At 39.8% G+C, this 14,506-nt stretch overlaps 1 protein-coding gene across 1 annotated transcript; it reads left to right on the top strand.

Moving 5' to 3' along the window:
• Positions 1 to 71: 71 nt before the first annotated feature.
• LOC149830368 (FT-interacting protein 7-like) lies at positions 72 to 3,852 on the top strand. The gene has a single exon (XM_090016476.1). It carries the CDS (start codon positions 1,165 to 1,167, stop codon positions 3,496 to 3,498), a length of 2,334 nt encoding a protein of 777 aa, XP_089872602.1. The 5' UTR covers positions 72 to 1,164; the 3' UTR covers positions 3,499 to 3,852.
• Positions 3,853 to 14,506: the final 10,654 nt, after the last annotated feature.

The raw sequence follows: 14,506 nt of genomic DNA, 5'->3' as shown, positions 1-14,506 counted from the left end.
GGACCATGACCCACCCACCATTCCCGCCCCTTCTTACAAAGGTGTGGCCGGGGAGGGAAGAGATCGTACGGTTCTGCAGTCTCTCTCTCTCTCTCTCTTTTCTAGGGTTTGAAGTACGGAGTCTGAGAGCTTTGAAGTACGGAGTCTGAGAGCCTTTAATGGTTTTAGGGTTTTGACGAGTATCTTTTCTCAACCCTTTTTCTCTTATGCGTTCTTTCTTACTTGATAGAAATTCCCGGAAAATCCAGGAATTTTCCAAGCGGAGGCCTCTCGAAGCGGGCTCGAGAACGCGATCTACGGCTAGGATTCAGAGGCGGTGATGATGAGCGAGTGAGGGTTTGAGATTCGAGCGTTTTACTCCCTTTTCAGGCTTTTTTTCATCCTCGCTTTTCTGGGGGAGTTCGTATCCTCTCGGGATATTCGGAATCGCTGTTTCGGGGAAAAAAAGATCTAAATATTGGTGGAAATTCCTGAAATTTCGGCATTTTGAAATTTCAATCTTTCCGTTCCCTCGCCTCCGATCTAACTTCTAGGGTTTCCGTTAGCTGTTTCGAAAATTTTGAATTTTCTCCGCAGCCTTTTCCTCTAGTTCTCGATCCGTGTCTTCATAAACCAAAAGTGGAAGAAATGAATTGGTGAGATTGTTCGAGAAATCTCGGTCGTAGTGTGAACAAGTTGCAAACTTTGGCTCTCCGTCGTCGGAGATTACTGGTTTTCTTGGCTGGTTTGGGGGTTCTCCTTTGAAAACGTTTTCTCCGGGAAACTTTTCTCATCTTTCTTGAGAAAAATCGGTTTAATCTGGGATTTGGTTGTTATTCCGGCAATGCAGCTTCGTCCATCGCCGGAAAATTCCAATTTTTCCGTGACGCTTGAAGTCTAGAGTTTAATTTTTCTGCTTTTCATGGAATTCCTTTACCTTTTATAGGGGAAAGGAGTTTCGATATGGGTTTTCGGTTGTTCTTTTGGTAATGCGGTTCCTTCCGTCACCGGAAAAGTTCGATTTTTTCATCGTCGGGCGTAACTTGGATTTGGACGTCTACTTTCTTCCGAACCTAGGGTTTTTGGTTTCCTTTACCCTTTCTGAAAGCGTGTAAAACTCCGTTTTCTTTTTTTTTCTTCGTCTTCTACTTCTTGGTGGTCTGCTACTTCTTCCTGTAAGGCAGGATGCAGATGCAGCGTCCTATTCCGATGGAGGACTTTGCCCTCAAGGAGACGTCGCCGCACCTCGGTGGCGGAGGCGCGGGCGGCGACAAGCTCACGAGCACCTACGACCTCGTGGAGCAGATGCAGTACCTCTACGTCCGCGTTGTCAAGGCGAAGGATCTCCCTGCCAAGGACGTGACGGGGAGCCTGGATCCCTACGTGGAAGTGAAGCTCGGCAATTACAAAGGGACGACCCGCCACTTCGAGAAGAAGACCAACCCCGAGTGGAACCAGGTCTTCGCCTTCTCCAAGGATAGAATCCAATCCACGCTGCTCGAGTGCGTCGTCAAGGATAAGGATCTGGTGAAGGATGATTTCGTCGCCCGGGTAGTTTTCGATCTAAATGAGGTCCCGAAGCGAGTCCCGCCCGACAGCCCTCTGGCACCCCAATGGTACAGGCTCGAGGATCGCAAGGGTGAGAAGTCGAAGGGTGAGCTCATGCTGGCAGTGTGGATGGGCACCCAAGCAGATGAAGCATTTCCGGAAGCGTGGCACTCGGACGCCGCCGCCGTCCCCGGTGATGGCCTCACGAATATCCGGTCGAAGGTATATCTCTCCCCTAAGCTTTGGTATGTTAGAGTCAATGTGATTGAAGCTCAGGACTTGCAGATTAGCGATAAGGGTAGGTACCCAGAAGTTTTTGTTAAGGCAATGCTAGGAAACCAGATCCTGAGGACTAGGGTGTCGTCGAGTAGAAGCCCCAATCCACTCTGGAATGATGATTTGTTGTTTGTTGCGGCGGAACCCTTTGAGGAACACTTGATATTGAGTGCGGAGGATAGGGTGGGACCTGGAAAGGATGAGAGCTTGGGGAAGACTGTGATCTCACTGCAGAGTGTGGATAGGAGGCTTGACTATAAGGGTGTGAACACCAAGTGGTATAATCTTGAGAAGCATGTGGTTGTGGAGAATGGCGGTGACCAGAAGAAGAAGGAGGTCAAGTTTGCTAGCAGGATTCACTTGAGGATCTGTTTGGATGGTGGGTACCATGTTTTGGATGAGTCCACCCACTACAGCAGTGATCTGAGGCCAACGGCCAAGCAGTTGTGGAAGCCCAGCATCGGGGTTCTCGAATTGGGTATCTTGAATGCACAGGGGTTGCTACCGATGAAGACAAAGGATGGGAGGGGGACTACAGATGCTTACTGTGTTGCGAAGTATGGGCAGAAGTGGGTTAGGACCAGGACAATCATCGACAGTTTTACCCCAAAATGGAACGAGCAGTATACTTGGGAGGTTTTTGATCCTTGTACCGTGATTACTGTGGGTGTGTTTGATAATTGTCATCTTCAAGGGGAGAAAGCTGGGACTAGGGATACAAAGATTGGGAAGGTGAGGATACGCCTTTCGACCCTGGAGACAGATCGTGTTTACACACATTCTTATCCTCTGCTTGTCCTGCATTCGTCGGGGGTGAAGAAGATGGGGGAGGTTCATCTGGCAGTTCGCTTTACATGTTCTTCGTTGCTCAACATGTTGCACATATACTCTCAGCCTTTGCTGCCCAAGATGCATTACCTTCATCCCCTTTCCGTCACTCAGCTGGATAGCCTTAGGCACCAAGCTACTCAGATTGTGTCCATGAGGCTGAGCAGAGCCGAGCCTCCTCTAAGGAAAGAGGTTGTGGAGTACATGTTGGACGTTGATTCTCACATGTGGAGCATGAGGAGGAGCAAGGCTAATTTCTTTAGGATCATGGGTGTTCTGAGCGGGTTGATTGCAGTGAGCAAATGGTTTGATCAGATATGCAATTGGAAGAATCCATTGACTACCATTCTGGTTCATGTGCTGTTCCTGATATTGGTCCTGTATCCTGAGCTGATTCTGCCCACTATCTTTCTCTACATGTTTCTGATTGGTATATGGCACTTTAGGTGGCGTCCGAGGCAACCACCTCACATGGACACTCGACTGTCTCAGGCAGAAGCTGTTCATCCGGATGAACTAGATGAAGAATTTGATACCTTTCCAACCTCGCGGCCTAATGATATAGTGAGGTTGAGGTACGACCGCCTGAGGAGTGTTGCAGGAAGGATTCAGACGGTGGTTGGGGACTTGGCGACCCAGGGTGAGAGGCTGCAATCTCTGTTGAGCTGGAGGGATCCACGGGCAACTGCTCTGTTTGTGACTTTCTGCTTCATTGCAGCCATTGTTCTGTACGTTACCCCGTTCAGGGTGATGTCCATCGTCGTAGGATTTTATCTATTGAGGCATCCAAGATTCAGGCACAAGCTCCCTTCCGTCCCTCTGAACTTCTTCAGGAGGTTGCCTGCAAAGACCGATTGCATGCTATGAAAACCATCCATGGTGTGCAGGAGGCAATGGTTCTTAGCGTCTGCGTCTCTGTGCTTGTCGTTATGGCATATGTTTGGTTCATCAGTCTTTTTGGCGATGGTTGCAGGTCTCTTGCAAGCTTCCCTTTTTCTCGATCGATGGTTTCTTCTACATGATGTATAATTTTTATTCCGTACATTTCGTTATCTGCCTTGTTTAAACCTTTGGATTTCTAATGTCTCTGTTGCTTTTCATTTCTTGTTCTCATGGCAATCAGTAGTCTGGTTTCACAGATTCACTCGTTTTTAGTGTGCTGGAGAAGACAAAATGCATGTACGTTGGAGTTATTTATGCACACAGGCTCACATGCTGCTACATGCTTTATGAGTATATGCTGCCATTTTTGGGGTCATTGTGGTGAATTTCCAAAGAGTCTTTGTACAGAGATTGGGTTAACTTGGTATTTTGGTGTTGTCTCTCTATTAAATTTTCCATAAGATTCTCTCTTCAGAGTTTAGATTAAACCTGTATTTTGGATGTTGTTTATTCTAATTGCTGAATTTTCCATGATGGGTCATGCTAATCTTGTGTTTCACTTGTGTTGCAATTGGCAGTTCACCCATCTAGGGTAGTAGTGAATAAGTTCCCGTTGTGGCCTTTGCATTTGTTTGCCTTTTAGGTTTTGACCGAGTCATTTTGGAGGTATATTATAATATTATGAGGGTAGGAGGTTAGCAAACAGACATCCTAAAGGCCTGTTGTGTGATGCTGTTTATAATAGGATAGTCATGTTTGTTTGGATTAGAGTCATAGTGTGACTTTGCTTTTAATAATAAATGATAGCGCTGCATCTTTTTCTAGTGGAATTGAAATAAATATTACATGACTTTAATTTTTGTTAGGTGTCACGTGACCTTAATAGTGTTATGTTTCTGCTTAGGGATGGCAGTGGGGCGGGGCGGGGGACAAGGTCTCCACCACCGCCCCGCCTCCATCCCCCACGGGGATGGATTTTAATCTCCACCCCGCCTTCATCCCCGTTTCATGTCCTCCACCCCCCGGTTCAAGCGGGGATGAGGCAGAGAAAAGTGGCAGGGATGGGGCGGGCCGGGGATCGTGGCGGGGACGGGGAAAAGGGTACGTCCATCCCCGTTTCATCCCCTGTCCAAGCGGGACGAGGCGGGTCGGGGCCCCGCTTTCCCCCGGTCCACTGCCATCCCTATTTCTGCTTTCGTTTACTATCGTCTCTTTCAAAAATGCCTTTCTCCACGGTGCGCATTCGCATGTGCAAATCCTTTTCTTTACTATTTAAGTTAACGGGTTTCGTGGCCATTGCGTTGTTTTCTGGAATTAACAATTAAGAGTGGAGCACAAAGGGTAGAAGAAATATTAAGTGTGAGTTTATTTTGTGGGGGCAAAGTGAATGAAACATGTTTTTTTGTTTCTCATTTTATAGACCAGAAATTTCAAAGATCTTCATCTCCAATTCTTTTCAATATCCTTATATTTTTCGGGGTATTTCTTGGTGCAGTTTTGAGTGTTCTACGGTTTCGAGTTTTGTCTTCATTGTGCCGCTAGTTTGTTGTCTTTCCGTAACTAGTGTCATGTTCCTACCTCATCCGGATCTGGTTCTGCACCTGTAAGGCGTTCTAGATCCAGTTAGTTGATGAACCTGGCTCGTTTTGGTTCAAGTGTTAGCATTGGGTTCTGAGAAAATCCATATGGGTCAGTTTGCATGTCACGGAAGGGGAAGGAAGCCGCGGCACCTCTTCTGCCGAAAGAGAATGACCCCCCCCCCCCCCCCCCCCTTTCTGCTGAAAAAGGGGGTCCAGTGTTGAATCTGGGGTCCCTTTTTGCATGGAAAGAGGAACCCCAGTTTGTTTTGTCACTGTAGGCCCAGTGTAAATGCATGCCCGTCGATGCGTTTCTGCAGAAACAGCCCACTTTCCGGGTCCTATATGGCTAGTTTGAAAATGTGTGTTTGGTTGATGCCGTTCCCATCTGAATCTGAATCCCTATATCGGATCCAAAAGTGCCCATATCCAACCTAATGTCTAGGCTTAGACTGTACTGGTCGAATGAACCGCCGCTAAGTGAATAGAGTCCCTTAATCCGGTTAATTCGTTATTCCAATAGAACTAGTTTGACTAAACGGTTTAACTTGATCCAAATACAAAACGAGTTTGGATCACTGCCTATACTATCTCATCCCATTCTACTAAACCGAAATTAGCTGCAAATGGCTGGTTTCTCAGACATCTTGGTTATGTTGTTCTTGGATATGCACGGGTCGATACTCTGGTTGTGTCTTGGACAAGTTTGAATGTGGATCTGGGTTGCAACAAGTGAATCCTGGACCAGACTCATCTTTAGCACAAAAAGAAAAACAAATGGATGACATTTTGAAGTCGATCGACATCAGTTCTCATAAATTTCAATTGTAACTGCCAACGGCTTAGGGTTTTCTTTCTTCTTCTTTTTTTTTTTTTATAAATCTGAACTGTAGATGTGATCTATGAACAGACGGATTTTAACTTCCAAATAAGTTATTACAGCAACCTAAAAATCGATAGTCATAAGCTGCTGACGCCGAGTCCGCTCCTATGCTGCTAGCTACGCCCTGCTTGGTCCCCCCGCTTGATTCCTAACGAATGGACCATGCTGGATGCATCTAAATTGTGCATACAAATGATTGTAGTAGGGCAGTATTAATTTTTCAATTTTTTGGTAGCTGACGTTATAGAAGTCATCTACATGGTTTATTTAGTTGGAATAAACTTTTTGATAATCGGACATATGTGCAGGTTTCAAAAATAAATGACCTAGATTTTTCATAAATTTCAAGGTTAATGACACTATTTTTTCATCTAAAAGACACGATTTAACAGCTGATTCATAGAAAATGAATCATCTTAAACACATTTGTGGGGTCATATTTGCAAAACAAAGCTTGAAACGTTAAAGATGAACAAATTCCTTTATGAGTCACTAGAATATGAGAACTAATGTGTGAACTGTAATTTTCATGGATTTTTTTTCTTTTCTCTTGAATCTAACCGTACCAGTGTGATCTACATGCTTTATTTTTTAAGAGCCCGCTCGTGAATCATCCGATTTTGATGCATAACCGAGAATTTTTTAAGGCATTGAAATCAAAGTCTCATAATCTTCATAAATGTTCATGCATTCAAAAATCACATTTTTTTTATCTAAAATACATGATCCAATGATTAATTCCTAGCAAATTCACCATGCCAAGCACATCCACATGGTTGAATTTGCGAAAAATGTGCTGGAAATGCCCATATTTCTAATTCTCGTATTCTCTCTCTCTCTCTCTCTCTATATATATATATATATATATATATATATATATATATATATATATCTATATATATATATATATGAAAACCTACAAAATTGGCACCATGCTAAATGAAAGATGATATTGGATTTTTAGTATTTTTTTTTAAATTCTGACCCCATAGATGTGTACAACATGATTGATTTACTAGAAATTGATACTTGGACCATGCATTTTGGATGAAAAAAATGGTATTTGAAGCTTCCAAAATTTATGAAAGTTATAGGCAGTTGATTTATCAAATGCCCAAGAACAGATTAATATAAAAACAAGCATATATATCACATATGCACATTCAGAATTTAAAAAAAACACTGGAAATTCAATAGCATGTTTCATTTAGCACCGTGCCCATTTTGTAGGTTTTCATTTCTCTCTCTCTCTCTCTCTCTATATCTCTCTCTCTCTCTCTCTCTCTCTCTCTCTCTCTATATATATATATATATATATATATATATATATTGGAAAATATTGACTATACTCTAGAGTATTAGGCTCTCAAGCTAAAACTTGCGGGTGCGAGCTTCATTTGGCCAATTTGACTCTGCAAATGGTCCATTTCTTAGAAAATGCAGTTTGGATTGGGTGGTTTAATGCTATTCTTAATAGTGAATCTTTGAGGCATCATAGACTATTGAATTTTTGTAGCTTTTACAAAATCTGCTTATACAATACAATTAGATGATCTAAAACATTTTTTTACTAAGAAAACTATATATTCATAGGGCTTAGTTTACAAAAAAACCCAAGAAAATGTTTACTGATTGGGTGGTTTCTACCAGAGATACAGTAAACTCGAGGCTGGGGAATATTTTCCATATAACAATATAATAGGGGCATATATTTAGCCTATTGTACCTATTATCTAGTTGGAATCTCAAAATGCATGCCATTTTGACTGAATCAAACCTAATAGATGTTCAGCATGGTCGATTTAGTGGAAGTTGATTCTTAGATCACGTTTTTTAGACGAAATTACATAGTATCTTGTGTTAAAAAAATCGGTGCATAATTTATAACAGTTGTTTTTTGCATCACTGGAGAAATCTGCAGACAGGTCAAGTTCTGACTAATAAAAAGCAGGTTCCCACTAAAAAGACACGCAGATTACATTTGCAAAGTTAGATTTAATCAAAAAATAAAACAAAGACTTTTGCTAGGTCGATTGTAGGTTAACTATTGAGCTGGAAATCTCAGGTTCAAGCTTTATCAACTCAATCTGACCATATCGAAGTGTGCTCAGCATGGTTTGTTTGATAAGGATCAAACCTTGGATTGGTTATTTTGATCTAAAAATACAATTTTTGAGTTGCGGAATTTTAATGCATTATGGGGACATTGATTTTTGAAGTATTTTAAAAACCTACTTACATGCCACAATCACATGATCTAAAACCCATTTTCTACTAAACAAAACTTGTAAGTTGTAAATCACCTCGGCAATATCTCATCTACAAATAAAAACTAAAAAAATATGAAAAAAGTTATTTATACTCTTAGTTTTTTTTTTGAAAGGCAAGCCGGGGTTAGGCGGACCCCTACCAGAACAACAGCCGCCCCATGTGGCAGAGGGATTCAATCAAGGGCCTTCAGCTTGACACAGGACCCTGCTTCCCACATGGGATACCACCTTGGTTATTTATACTCATAGCACCGTGTGTGTTTCTTTAGGTCCCATTTTTGTTAGGCCCCAAGTTAGGTCCCATCAAAAACATGAGTGCATGTAATTTTTGCTTGATATAAACTAATGGATGTGTTTTATCATATTCTACTTAGCATATAACATGTATTCAATTAGGTATTTTTTCATACACGTGCTTTTTTAGAAGGGTGAAATCAATGGCCCATATTGTGTTAAAAGTTGATAAAAAAATCTGACTTTTTTAGTAAATTGATTCGACCCGATTCGACAAAAAACGACAAGTGTGAAGACATTTACGTGTTCAGATTCGACAAAAAATGCTTATAACCACGTTTTTTGTTAGGACTTAACTTGGGACCTAACAAAAACGGTACCTCACTAGAACTATATATATATATATATATATATATATATATATATATATATATATATATATATATATATATATATATATATATAGAGAGAGAGAGAGAGAGAGAGAGAGAGAGAGAGAGAGAGAGAGAGAGAGAGGAAAGAAGATCAACATTAATATTCATGAAGATCAACAAAATGTTGAACCCATGAACCGAACAAAGTAGAAACAAAACTAAAATATAGAAAAAACAAAGCTAAAGAAAAAGAATGAGTGAACGCCGTTCAGATGAGAGAGAGAGAGAGAAGGGTATGGGTTCTGAAAGGCATTCTAAAAAATTGGCTCAATTATCGAGTTTGGGGAAGACAAAATTTAAAGGTGGTGGTTGGAAGACCTTATCAAGTTATCATGTGCCGTCCGTGACCAGAAATCTTTTTGTATTATGTCCACAATTTAAACTGTTTGCACTATTCCTGCAAAAGAAAATGAGTGATGGCTTCTGGGAATAGAAGAACAGTGACCCCCGTGACTTCTTTACATAAGTCGTAAATGCAAGCATATCCTGCATTCAACAGTGGAAGTTCTTTAAAAAAAAAAAGATAACAGGAAGTTCAAAGCATCTTGCATGGGTTTTATTTTATTTTTTTGGTGCCCTATATTATTTAACCATATGTAGATTATTAGGCTGAAATCTCTGGGATACACCAGCAAGGCTGGCAGGATTTGGTATCTCTTGAATGTGACATTTCTGAATCATCAAGGTGATCCAGTAGGCCCACTAGGATCAGAATGGGGTATCTTGCTCTTACCATGTTTGAAGAAACTACTACTGTAGAAGTGGGTGAGCACAACCAAACTGAAATTGATCTAAATTGGATTCTCAGCCTATCTGATGTTCTTGAACGGCAGAAACAAATTGGCACCATATGCACCGTGACCAAATACTTGACATCACTCTAGCTATGTCAGTGAATCAGATTTTATCTGATATCCAACCAAATTGGATTCAGATTAGTTGCATTTGTTAAGACAAAATCATATCCGACTACAATCGGATGCAGATATGATTTTAACTTTTTGCTACCAGATCTGGTGAATACCCGAATCCGTTTACATGTAAAAGAACGGATCTGGTATGAGTTTTGACCATCCAAATCCGTTTAGTCGAAGATGCTATTAGATTGGCCACATCTTATGTGAATCTGAACCGTTTACATCCCTACATTACTCTTAGTAGTCTTTTGCTAGAAGTAGTCCATGACATGCTGAAATTTCATTTACATGACTGAATCAGACACTACAACAAAAGATAGAAACTACGGCAGTTTGTACAACGGGCAATTTGAAAAATTGCCATTGTTGATCGAATAGAGGCAATTTGGCAGAAGCTACTATAGGTAGCCTACAGCAGCAGTTCTAAACTGCCAGTTAAATCTATGCTTTATCTACAAGGACAGTTTTAGACTGCGCTATAGCTATGGTTTTCTTGTTTAGTATTTTTCGCACCCAAAAGTTATTAAAAGCACACCTCAAGGCACACTTTCAAACCCTACGAGGCACACCTCACATCATGGTGAGGCACACCTCATAGCTGAGGAGTGCACCTTATTTGGGTCAAATAGGGGTCAAAGCCCCCATTTGACCCCCAAAAGGGTGGAGGCCCAACTGATTAGGGCACTCTCCTTCTCGTCTCTTACTCTCCCTCTCGCCATCTCTCTCTTTTCTCTCTCGGCCTCCCTATAACACCCCAAAATTTTAAGTAAAAAATACATGATTTTTTCGTAAGGCCTTGTCTATAGTATTGCTCCAATCGAACTAAGTATTAGGGGGCCCACTTGTGTGCAAGCATTAAGTGTATATTAACCCATTAGAACTAAGTTTGAAAAGCAAACAACCAAGGACAAGAACTCTTTATCAAAAACAAAAACACAATGAAAAATATTCAATTTAGTTTTGGTTAAAATTTTGTGAGTTACTGGCATTACAATTCAGCATGGGACTGAATACAATTTCTGTTTGCACTTGGGTTCAGGTCCATACCGTGAATCGGTTCCAAGTCAAGAATCTGAATATGAGATATAAAAGAAATATACAATTCATGAATCAATTTAAAATCATTCATCAATGAACTGAATTGTTTTTAAACAATTGTCATACAAATTGACAAGTCTTTTAATTTAAGACTAATCCTAAATTTATATATTTTATTCTTGGCACTACCCTGCATCATCCCGCTATCACCCCAGCTAATTACTCATTACTTGTATGTTGGTGTATATAGGGGTTAGACTCATCAAATCTCAGTAGAAACACAATAACAATGCATATGTGAGCATAAATATGTATACATGAAACATGCTTCTTGTCGAAACATATGCAATGAAACACTATATCATAATGCATTCAATTGGACAACAATATTAGTTAAATCTAGATAGCATATTTCAAAACATGACACAACCATGATTATGCATCTAAATTATTAAGGCATGTTTTCAACACAAGTTATCACAAAATAAATGTGTTCAAGTGTAAGGCTTTTGTTTATCTTTTTATCACTTATGTGGACACGCACAAGATAAGTTGTTGAATCAGAGGAGACCACCTGAGCATTTATTATGTTATGTATTTTAATTTTTTGAGTGACTTATTGAAACAAATCCACTGAGAGTAGTCCGTGATCGAGAAAGAACTCACTAGTGGTTGAGATTCCGTGGATGCATCCTAAACTTATGTAGAAGACATGAACCTACCGCCTAGGATATATTGATAGTCCAGCTTCCTAACTCCGAGGACTGGAGACCAAATGAGACGTGTTGCTCTAAAAAAAAATATAACAGTCCAATAGAGTTTTGTATCACCTATCCTCTCCAAGGTAAGCTTGATCTAAATGAGTTATTGGGTGTTCTGATTAAAAATAAGGTTTATTTCATTTCATCATATTCAGAAGAATATCAGATAAAATCCAAGTCATTGACATCCCTAATCCAAAGCAATCTTTTCATATACTGATCTTTTCCCACCCTCTCTATCAACTTGAAAGAAAAGTTGACTGGTTATTAGACTCACTGCCAGAAAGGCACTCAGGTAATGATATGAGCATGTGTTGTTGTTGCTGTTACTGTATTTTTTACATGAAACACATTCATACAAGCTTTTCATAACATTTGATAAGGCTCCTAAAAAGAATTGTTGCAATTTTTTTTTTTAAATGAAGAAAAAAATATGTTCATACAGAGCTTGTGGGCTCTGTCCGCGCAACCAACACTCCCTAACTGTTCATACAGAGCATCAACAATTCTGAAAGTTTTTGTGGGATCCATCTTAATTGTAAGGAACAGGCATCCAAGTCACCTCTGATGGTAATGCATCAAGGGTACCTCTGACCTCATCCACACATACTTTTGGGGTCAAAAGCAAGTTCAGTAAGTGCTATTTGTGATTTGATTGTTTTGGGTACTAATAGGGTCTTGGGGGTCGTAAAGTAAAAGGAACTGGTCTGTTTCACCTGTCAGTGGACGGTACTTTAGAGTTACCATTGTGAAGCTTTGAAAAGCATAGGCTGCTCTAAATCCTAAGGAGCAATAGGCCTGAAACTGTGAAGGCTGCATCACACCTGAAGGTAAGGCATGAAGGATGAAGGCATGCCTACAGGCGTAGCTTACCCCAATAAGGCAAAGGGCAAGCTACCAACCAAAATAGATACATAGCTCATACTAACACCACAAAGTATACTACTTTGTTTCTGGTGGGAATGAACAACCATTCTTGTCAGTATCATTGATAGGAAACGATCTGATTTGGTTTATTTTTTAATTTTTTTTTAAAAGGGTTTACAATATTTTTAATGTTTTTATTATCATTTTAATATTTTACTGATACGTGTCTTCGGATGATTAAAAATTGAGAGAAGATCAGGTCAGAGTTACGTGTGAAAGGTGTTATCGTGAGCGGCAACTTGGATGCCAAAATGGAGGGCATCATTCAAACAGGGAATAAGGCTCATTGTAAGCTATTCATTTTAAACCATTCAGATGTGTAGTCCATCCGAAACAGGAACGACATCAGGAAAAAGGTAGGGTCCATCTAAGTGATGGGCATCTCATTCGCACAGGTTTAGATGTCGTTCATCTTGAGATCAACGGCATCTGAAAGAGCTCTGATGATACTACTGTCAAAGCACACTCTGACCTGATCCCATCTCTAAAAAATTGGCTGATTCAGTTGAGAATCTGAATTGGCGGATTCCTTGAATTGTTTTGAAAATCGATACAAGTTTGGGACATGGACTAAACATTTACGTGCAAGCGTGTGTGTATATATATATATATATATATATATATATATATATATATATATATATATATATATATATATATATATATATATAGATAGATAGATAGAGAGAGAGAGAGAGAGAGATATGCTCACACGGTAGGTGCTAAATGGGTTTTTTAGTTTTTTTTTATTTATAAATTCTGAATACAAATGTGATCTATTTTCTTGATTTTATAAGGATCAGCTCTTGAAGCGTTCAATTCTAACACATGGGTGGGTTTTTATAAGGTTCAAAAAATCACCAAAATCTTTGTAAAACTTTGAGGCTCCAAATATCATTTTTTCATTAACATGATCCAGGTGTGGATTCCTCATAAATCGACCATGCCTAACACATTTATGGGGTTGGAACTGCAAAAAAACACTGAAAGGGCAGAACATTTAGCACATATCATTTAGCACAAAAAATAGGGCAGACTACTTGCCTTGGTTCTTTTCTACTATATTTGTTCATTTATGATTTTCATTATTGAGTCTTAAATTAGAAGTGTATTAGATGTTTGTCTGCTTGTTTGAAGTTAATTGATCTGTTCTTTATTTTTTGTAAGGCTTCTTATTGTTGTGCTTTCATAAAATGTGTTGAAAATTGTTGTACACAATGGCGTAGCTAGGATTCATGTGAGGGGGGAGGGGGGGGCAAACAGAGGTGTAGCAAAAAAAAGATATTTGGTGTGATAGTCGGGGGCAGCGCCCCCAAAAAACTTTTTTTTGAGATAAAATAAAAAATGTCTGCAATTATTAATAAAAATCTATTTCATATGGACAAATCAAACTATTTGCTACAGTCAGGGCTGGGCTAGGCTAGGACTGGGCTACAAAAATGGATAAAAAACTATTTCATATGGAATCAGGGCTGGGCTAGGACTGGGCTTTAAAAAAAAAAATTAACTGTTTCGGGAGGCAGGACTGGGCTACAGCCCCCCCCCCCCCCCCCCAGCTACGCCTCTGGTTGTACATAGGGTTGAATCTCCTTTAGTTATAAATTGATTACTTTTGACATGAAGATTGGGGTTTAAAACAAATCTGCTTGATTATTTTTTTGATTGCTACTGGATGGGTCATATGCATGAGAGTTTTTTTTGACATGTTTCTGTTATAAAGTTCTCAAATTTTGATTTCTGCATTGTCATGAGAATTGGTTTTCTGTTTTTGTGGTATAAATGTCAATTGAAATTTGTTAGGCCCCAAATGGCATGATCCAATTTAATGTTTCATTTGCCTTTTGGTTTTGCCAGTATTTAGTTAGAGAGGAATTACCATGTAATTCTAAGAAATGAATGGATTTTAACTATTTCATGCTAACATAATATGGAATTCCCATGTCATCTTTATA

This window comes from Nuphar pumila, chromosome 8 (genome assembly GCF_984573655.1).
Source record: "Nuphar pumila chromosome 8, dmNupPumi1.hap1.1, whole genome shotgun sequence".
Lineage (NCBI taxonomy): Eukaryota > Viridiplantae > Streptophyta > Magnoliopsida > Nymphaeales > Nymphaeaceae > Nuphar > Nuphar pumila.
The sequence above is the reverse complement of the archived record's forward strand: the minus strand, read 5'-3'. Positions and strand labels throughout refer to the sequence as shown.

Excerpts from the sequence above, each read along its gene's own strand:
- LOC149830368 (XM_090016476.1), top strand. The coding sequence starts at position 1,165 with ATGCAGATGCAGCGTCCTATTCCGATGGAGGACTTTGCCCTCAAGGAG.